Source organism: Cryptomeria japonica, chromosome 10 (genome assembly GCF_030272615.1).
Source record: "Cryptomeria japonica chromosome 10, Sugi_1.0, whole genome shotgun sequence".
Classification (NCBI taxonomy): domain Eukaryota; kingdom Viridiplantae; phylum Streptophyta; class Pinopsida; order Cupressales; family Cupressaceae; genus Cryptomeria; species Cryptomeria japonica.
The window spans coordinates 318,580,607-318,589,257 of NC_081414.1; the positions used below are offsets into that span (position 1 = coordinate 318,580,607).

Genomic DNA, 8,651 nt, shown 5'->3' on the forward strand with positions numbered 1-8,651 from the left:
GAATTTCCTTTGTTGCCAAAAAGCCCAGATTCTGGTGTTTCATAAAAAGCTCTGTATTTCTGAAAAAATATGGGCCCCCACCTACAATCTTGTCTGCATTAGATTCATTGACAAAGATAGCTACAAAGTAACTTTTAGTGCAATCCAATTTCATATTCGCTATCTGGTTGTCAGTTTTATTTTACCCATGCATGCAAGTCCTCCAAAGAAAGCTGAGTACCCAGAAATCTGCAGATCAGACTTCTTTCATGCAAGGATGAAGTACTTTTTGTGAGTTCACCACTGTTTAGACTGACTGCACAATTTTCATCCATGGCTGTGATAGAAACATTGCTCACAGATTTGTTGTCCATGATCTCCCTCTTTACAGCTGCTGCACTAGCTGTCCCAATTTTTGTTATCTGATACAGAGGATGGCGAAAGGAGAACCTCTAAGTGGCATGGCAACCCCCGTGATCAGTCTCATCTGGGAGAAGACAGAATTAAAAAACTATAGCAAAAGTCTTCCTCTTACAGTGAACTGAAACCAAATTGCTTATTTTAATATCAAATTAACAGATGTCTTCTGCATTTTTGGAAAGCTTGGAGAAATTGATTGATACTAGGATTTTGCAGACAGAATTAATTGTCCTGTCTATTTCCATTATAAGGGATATGATATCTGCATGGGTTTAGCATTGTCAATCTGGAAATTGCAACTAATGTGACATTCCTCCCGTTCATTCTAGAATTGTCTTTGCTATTTTTGTCATATCAAAATGGCTTTCACTCATTACATTTAATATTTTATGAATGTTTTCAGGAGCAGACCATCTGGCATTTAATTACTATAGTTGAACTTAGTGTTGAGTTGAATTAATGCAAGCAATGTATAAATCAAATTTACAAGTTCTTAAATTCCTCGACTTTCCTGAGCTATAGGGCCACGAGTGCTGGTTTGTTCTGGATGTGTATCTAGAAATGCAAATTTTGTAATCTAAAACCTTAATTTTCTAAGTTATGAATTGACTTAAATCTTTCCTCTGTATGTGCCATTTGTGAAAGAACTAGTAAATTGAAGCACAAACTTAATTCAGTGATGGTGATTCTAGCATTGCAACTTAAAATGACAGAAGTCACAGAACATTAAAAACTTTGATGCAGTTATATCTCTAGAAATTGCACTGAGTTTATTAAATTTCCACTAGTTTGACATTCGCTTCTTTTTAGTGGCTTTAGTGTTTATTTTGCTGTATTATTTAATACTTTTGATTCATTATCTTGGATATACCATGGCACAAGGTTGTCTCTTGGGTAAATTTCTTATGAATTATTTTAATATGAGTTTTATTCCATTTATTTTATACCTTTCGTTCGCTGTTTTAGATATTTATTGGTATAAATTTCATTTAATGTTAGTGTTGATTAATACATGATGAAATCAATTATTAATTCTACTCCTTGTTCTCTTCCCAGGAATCTTTTAAAGAATCAGATTTTTCAATGGCATTTCCATATGTGGCTTTGTCTGAGGACAGAGGGAGTATAACGAATTCTTTGCTTTCGGGATTTATGAAAAACTGTGACCATGGATTTAGAAACATTGAAATAGCTGTGGTGGCTTCGTGCTCTGTCGAGGGCACTAATATTAAGAAGTTATCTGACCTAAAAGCTGTGAATGTAAGGCTTAAGATCTTTACTGGTTTTATTTCTTTGTATTCTAAATGTCTGGAGCTTATATGGCATTCAAATTTCAGGAGTACGTCAATGAAAAGAAGCAGCTAAGAACAGATGGAGATACCAATTTGATCTTTGTGTGCAGTGATAAATCACCAGTAATTGAAGAGTCTGGAAGGACCGAAATGGAAAGTATGCCACTCTTAACTTTTCTGTTTAAGCTTATTTCAGAAATGCAAACTCTTGAACAAACTATATCCTGTTTTTAATCTCACATTCCAAATGATAACCTTTGTTTCAGGCAAAAATTTAGCCAATATTCTTATGGATCTAAAACAGAGTGGGATTGCATACTCAGTTTTGTATACGTCAGATCCATATGAAATGGCTCCGCTTCTGAGATTTGAGAAATTGGAAAGACTCCTTATTGCCAATGCCTCTGAGAATACATCCACAAATGTGACTTATTGTGATATAGTGTGTCAATCAAAAGCATCAATGTTAGAAGGGTTTCTTGTTGTAAGTTTCTTCCTTTGGTTCTTATTTCATCATTTTTTATTTTTACTACGTATGTTAAAAGAATATACATATTTGACACTAGGGAAGCACACAAGAAGTCTTGTTATACATTTCCTTTCGTTCTTTAGGTAAAAGGATAAAAGTGTGCTGTATTGAAAATGGAGAAAAACAAAGAAGAGCACAAGGCTTTAACACAATAAATTCATTCATTCATCTTCAACTCTTCATTATCACATTCAATGGCTTTATGAAGCCATATAATCTACAGCTACCCAACAACTACCTAACAACTAACTAACAACTAACTAAAAACTAACATATAATAAATTAACAATAACATTCATTTTTTTAATTTAACTTAATTTTTGTATTGTAGAAGATTTGAACTCAGCACCATTTAGCTGCCTACTACATGGATTTTGTCATTAAACCAAATGCCTTTTGGCAAACAATGTAATTTATTATTTATTACAGTATTTTATGTCATGAACTACTTAATTTCCAACACCCCCTTAGGGCTGACATAGGGAGTTTATTTTGGTGCTGCAGTAGCAACAATTGGTTTGCCTCAAATTTTTTCCTTCTAAATGAAAATTTTTCTCTGGATGTCGGTTTCTACCGATAATGCATCCAATTGCAATGTGCAACTGAAACCCTTATGGCTCTAGAATCTAAATACAATATGAGAAAGATAGATTAAATTGGCAGTAACCATTGAAATGCCTCTATCTTCTGCATCACACTGTAAATTAAATATGCCTTTTATTCTGAAACGTTTCTGGTGCTCCTTTAAAACAGTTTAACAGAACATTTTGAATTTTTGAATTTCATTGGGAAATACGAAATAATAAAGATATTGCAGTTCTAGTGAGACTGTTGAACCACCATTGAAAATTAGAACAATGTACCAATAATAGAATAGTGCCTAATGAAAATATGCTTCCTCCTTTGCACAAACTGAATATCCATCAAAGAGCAACATAATATCTCCCCAATCTTCAAACAGTCAATCTCATAATTGAAAGATCAAAAAATTCCTTCTCAGCCACCTTAACCTCCTGCACTTTTTTGCAGCACCTCTGTTTTTTCCATTTTAAATTTTTCATATGAACATGAACAAAGTGAAATGAAAAGCTATAAAACGAGTGAACAAGATGGAAATAGAAAAGAAATGCAAATACGATGAATGTCACAGATTTACACGTGGTCTGCAGTTTCTGCACTGCTCCTTTGTTGACAAAATGCAAGAATGGTGCACGGACATCCATGGCTTTTGCAAATGGTCTGCACTGCTTGGCCATTGTATGTACTGCTTTGGAGAGTAAAAACAAGTGGATGGAAGGCAACCAAAGAGTCTATCAAACCTGCTCTGATACCATATTGAAAATAGAAAACAAAGAGTCATTCATCTTCAACTCCATTATTACATTATTCTATGTCATATACTACTTAAATTCTAACATGTTGGGAAATATTTATGGTTTTTTTTCAATGTTTTATTTTTCTAAAAAATGTCATGAGAAGATGGCATGACCCTATCAATTAGGTTTTATAGGGTTGTTGCAGTTTTCTTTTGTATTTATAGTAGTCTTCCCACTTGATTTGTTCACAGAATTTGAAGAAATAACATTACTTAAACTTTATGTCATGTACCCCACCTCTTACCTCCTTGTTTCTTCTATCTCCCTTTTCTTGTATTCTTATCTTTATCCCATTTCTCCCTGAATACATATATTAGGTATCATGTGACGATCTGTTAATATTTCTTTTATTTTAAGTCCTGCATATATTAGGTAGCATGTGGTGCTCTGTTAATTTTTCTTCTTTTTTAAATCTCCCATATATTAGGTAGCATGTGACTATCTTATTATCTCTTATGAATAAGAGTTGTGTATTCAAGGAAGGATGCCTAGCATTTGAGTTAATTGTAATGGGAGGTTGCCCCATCAAATTGATAAATATTAAGTAAAGCTTCTATTCTGATCTTCACATTCCATTGATCAAGAAGCTTCCCTACAATTGGTATCAGGGCATCATCTTGTTTAAGTAAAATTTAATTATTTTTGGTTCTTTATCCATTGCAATTGCTAGCATGTATAGTTTGATCAAGAACCTGCCAACAACATTAGCTTTATTTATTTTTCCAATTACTGAAAAGATGTCAAATTCAATGGTAAAATTTCCTCAAAGTAGTTAAAAGAACGTAGAGCTAAGGCTTTGCGTTAGAAGTAGTAGTCAAAGGGGCATTGATGTAGATGATCCAGATGAATTAGATGAAGAACCAAGGGAAGTTCTAGATGATGACTGTCTGGATTTGGCCACCATTTCTATGCATGTTCTAGCTAGCCTTATTGCACTCTAGAGATTGTGAATTGAGGGTTATGTCCTCGGTTCCTACGAAATTCCAGTATCCAAATAAGGATCATGTTCTTATTCCCATACCCTTAATGTTTGGTGACTACACTTATATATAATGTAGCCACACCCATATTCATTTACCCATGTTTCCCAATTTTAATGGTGTCCTTGTCACCATACTGGCACCAAGGAGCCCCTTGTCTCCAAGCAGCTATGATTATGTTAAAAAAAAGGTTAGTTTTCTTATTGAATTAGGTTATCATAATTTTTTTTTACAAGAAGTTGATTAGCTAGTTAAATTGCTTACCTTATCTGGTCATAAATTTTCAAGTGATTATTGCCAATGGAGACACAATTCCTCGTGGACTTTGCTAGAATGAAAAGCTAGCAATGGGTGACTGCCAGTTGAACACATATATGCGTGCCATCAGTCTTGGTGGATTTGATGTTGCACTATGGGTTTAGTGGCTAAAAACCTTGGAACCTTTTCCATGAACTTTGAAGAATTAGTCATTAAATTTGAGAACTGTAAGACTCAACAACTTATGATGCATTCCCCACTAAAGTCATCACCTCCCATTGCATGGAGAAACTGCTGTAGAAAGATGGACAAGGGAATCAGGAATCATTGCGTAACTCACTTGTATTGAAGCTACTAGAGATCCTATCCAAATGCAGCTTGAGTCGTGTCCAGTTTGCTAAGCATTTAAATGTTTTTGATGATCCTTCGTAAGGAATGTTACTACTTACTGCATTGAAATCATGAACGTTTTCTTGATTTTATTCCTGCGATTGTGCCACCCAACTTCAGGGTGGAAAAGTAACCACAATTGTAGAAAAATGAAATTAAGCAACTTGTCCACAACTTTGATGTAGGAGTCATCCAACTGAGTACTATTTGCTTTTTGTGCTCCAGTCATTTTAGCCCAAAAGGATGGGTCTTGACAGCTGTGTACTGATTGTTAGAAGCTCAATTGGATCTTCCTCAAAGATAAATTTCCTATTCTGGTTATTAACAACCTTTAGATGAACTTCATGGAGCAGGATTCTTCTCAAGCTTGCTCTTTGTTTTGGGTGCCACGAGATTTAGATCCATGAAGAGGACTTGTCTAAAACTGCTTTAAGAAGCATGAGGGACATTATGAATTCTAGGTTCTGCCATTTGGCCAAACCAATGCACTGTTCGCTTTCCAAACTCTGATGAACATAATTTTTTGGCCACACCTGTTGTGCTGTCTTGGTATATTTTTGATTATATTCTTACCTACAACAGTATTTGGTAGTGTCATTTTCATCATTTCATGTAGGCTCTGCAGATCTTGGGATACGGTCAAACATATGTCAAGGAGTCTTAATGCCCATTTGCTCAACAGGAAGTGGAGTACCTTGTACACATCACTTTCAAGGGTAGAGTTAAGGCAGACCCTCAAAGCTTCATGTAATTGTTATCTGGCTAGTACCTCACATGCTGAAGGATCTCCGTGGGTTTTCAGGCGTAATTGGGTATATGTAATGAAACAACTTGCACAAGAGAAGAATATAATAGGAATTATACTGCAAATACATGATAACACTTGAGAACAGTTTGCTACTTTGAGGGGGCAAACCTTCAAAAGTCTACAAGAATAACACAATTCACAATATGCTGATCATAAACTAACTATTACCTGTTGATGTGTTTTTTATGCACTTAGAACATAGAATAAAATACTAAGTAATCTATCCTATCTTGAACAAGGAACCCTTATATTCTAAATGATATGATCAAGTAAGGCTACCCCAAGGTTTCTTTAGTCAGGTCTTGACATTGCAAATGGATAGACTTGGTGTGTATGATGTGATCTTGCTGGTAATCACAAAGGGATTTACGCTTTTGAATCACAGCTGGAATGTGGATACTAAATATCTCAAACTCAAACAAAGACAAAAGGAAAAGGGTTTAGAGAAATCTACTCTAATCCTAAGGACGATAATAATGGATGATTCTTTGATAGACAAATTCCTCAAACCAAGCTTTGCTTTGTCATGATAATAACAACTACACAAAACTGATGCTCTCGTCCAGAGGCCAGAGGTTTTGTTTTTGCTTCAGAGATTTTTTTTTCATCCATCTACAAATTGAAGGTGTGCTATAGAGATTATTCAAGTCACAGAGAATATAAAGGTAACAATATTGAAGGGAATTATGACCTGAAACTTCCCTGTATCTTAATTGGTGACATGTTATTCAAGGAAACTATATTGGCAAGAATTGAAAGAAAACAATAAGAAAGACCCAAAAAGATTTGGTGGTTTAAAAAAGTACTTGTTAGCCATTAGAAACTATTCACACTTAAGGGGATATTTACATATGTTGGGAATGTATGTTTGGCAATGGCAGGTGTCATATCGTTCTAGTTGGAAATAGGAACTAGGAAAGTTACAGGTTTCAAGACATTTGACGTAGTAATGTCTTTGATACTTTCAAGATTTTATCTTTAGTTTCTGATTTCTGTGGTATATAAATAGGGTTGTTGCACATTTTATATGAAAAGCTCAAATGATTATTATATGCCCATTTTTGTGGCATAAAGAGACCATTATGATCTGCAGTTCAGTAAATAATACATCTGTTTCTGTCAATTGATTTCTATATTATATTTTTATGGCCATCGTATAATGAAATTTGTTATTCTAATTAGCTGTATGACAGAATAGTTTATTAGAAATGTTATCTAAGTCCTATACCTGAAAATAAGATTCAAGATTTTATCCTTAGTTTCTTATTTCAATGCTTGTACAACTAAATAGGGTTGTTGATGTAAATTTCATATATGAAAGCTCAAATTAAAATTAACTTGGCCATTTATGTGGCATAAAGAGATCATTCTGAAGTTCAGTAAAATTCGATAATACATTTATTTCTGTCATTTGGTCACTATATTATATTTCTATGGCTATCGTAGAATAAAATTTGTTATTCCAATTAGCTCTATGACAGAACAGTTTATTAGGAATGTTATCTTAGTCCTATAGGTTATACCTGAGAATAAGATTTATTGTTTTAGATTATCTTTCTTGTTAGATGTAGGCTTTTGTGTTAAGTATAATCTCTCAGCTGGGCCAGAATATTTAATCACTCTGGACATTTTATGCATGAACTTTATTGTTGAGCATAACTAATGCTTTTGTATTTGTGCTGCAGGGTCTCGTTCTTCTGATAATATTGCTGTTTGGTCTTAGCTGTATGATGGGAATTGAAACACCAACAAGGTTTGAGGCACCACATGAGTCTTAGACTAACTTATCTGAACCCAAGCAGTTTCCCATATCCAGATATCTTCTGGATTTGCTTCCTCTTATATTTCAATTGGTGCAGAAGCATGATTCTGGCTAAATGACAGGCTTAAGCACACGACGCGTGTAATCTATTGCCTTTGCTGTTGATTTATGCAATGTCTATTGTTTATTGCTTCTCTGAAAAATATTTGCATTTAGTTACCCAGTTTCTCTTCATATTGTAATGATGTTATAAGCATTCAAAAATTACAAATCATATATGCTTTTTCTGTAGTCTTCATAGTGTATACTGGACAGTGGTTTTGTGTGCATTAATTGTGGCTCATGCTCTTGGAATAATGTAGCGAAACCAATTTCTGATTTAAAAAACATTTTTTACACACTTCATATGGTGTGAAATTTGCTTTTGATTTTTGTTATTATTTCGAAGTAGTGATCAATCCTCAGGCATATGAAAACTGAATTTTTATTATTTGGTAGATGCTCAGTCTGACTTGAAAGTTTATCATTTTCTGCTATCATTTTCTCTAGTTTAAAATTATTTGTAACTAATTGAATGCATTCATTTGAAATTTCATGTGAGCGAAATGAATGTATGGACACATTTGTTTTTGCTTATGCCACAATGGTTTACGAGTGGTTGATATAAAAATATTGATGCTACCTCTCTCATCATCTCTTGCAAGTCTTGATGACTTTTTTTGAGATCAGTCAACATCAATTTAGCAACATCAAATGATCAATGAAGACGTTCAACATCAATTTAGCAACATCAAATGATCAATGAAGACGTGAATATTTTATTCATGACCAAAAACTGTTAAATGTTATTTTATAAT

General features: G+C 34.0%; 1 protein-coding gene across 1 annotated transcript in view; it reads left to right on the forward strand.

Annotated features, from left to right (window-relative positions):
- Positions 1–8,199, forward strand: part of LOC131036695 (uncharacterized) — a 31,414-nt gene extending 23,215 nt beyond the window's left edge. The window contains exons 5-8 of the mRNA XM_057968656.2: positions 1,456–1,659; positions 1,737–1,848; positions 1,958–2,175; positions 7,718–8,199. Coding sequence (XP_057824639.1) covers positions 1,456–1,659; positions 1,737–1,848; positions 1,958–2,175; positions 7,718–7,810 — 627 coding nt within the window. The 3' untranslated portion in view covers positions 7,811–8,199. The remainder of the gene's footprint in view (positions 1–1,455; positions 1,660–1,736; positions 1,849–1,957; positions 2,176–7,717) is intronic.
- The last annotated feature ends 452 nt before the right edge of the window (positions 8,200–8,651 follow it).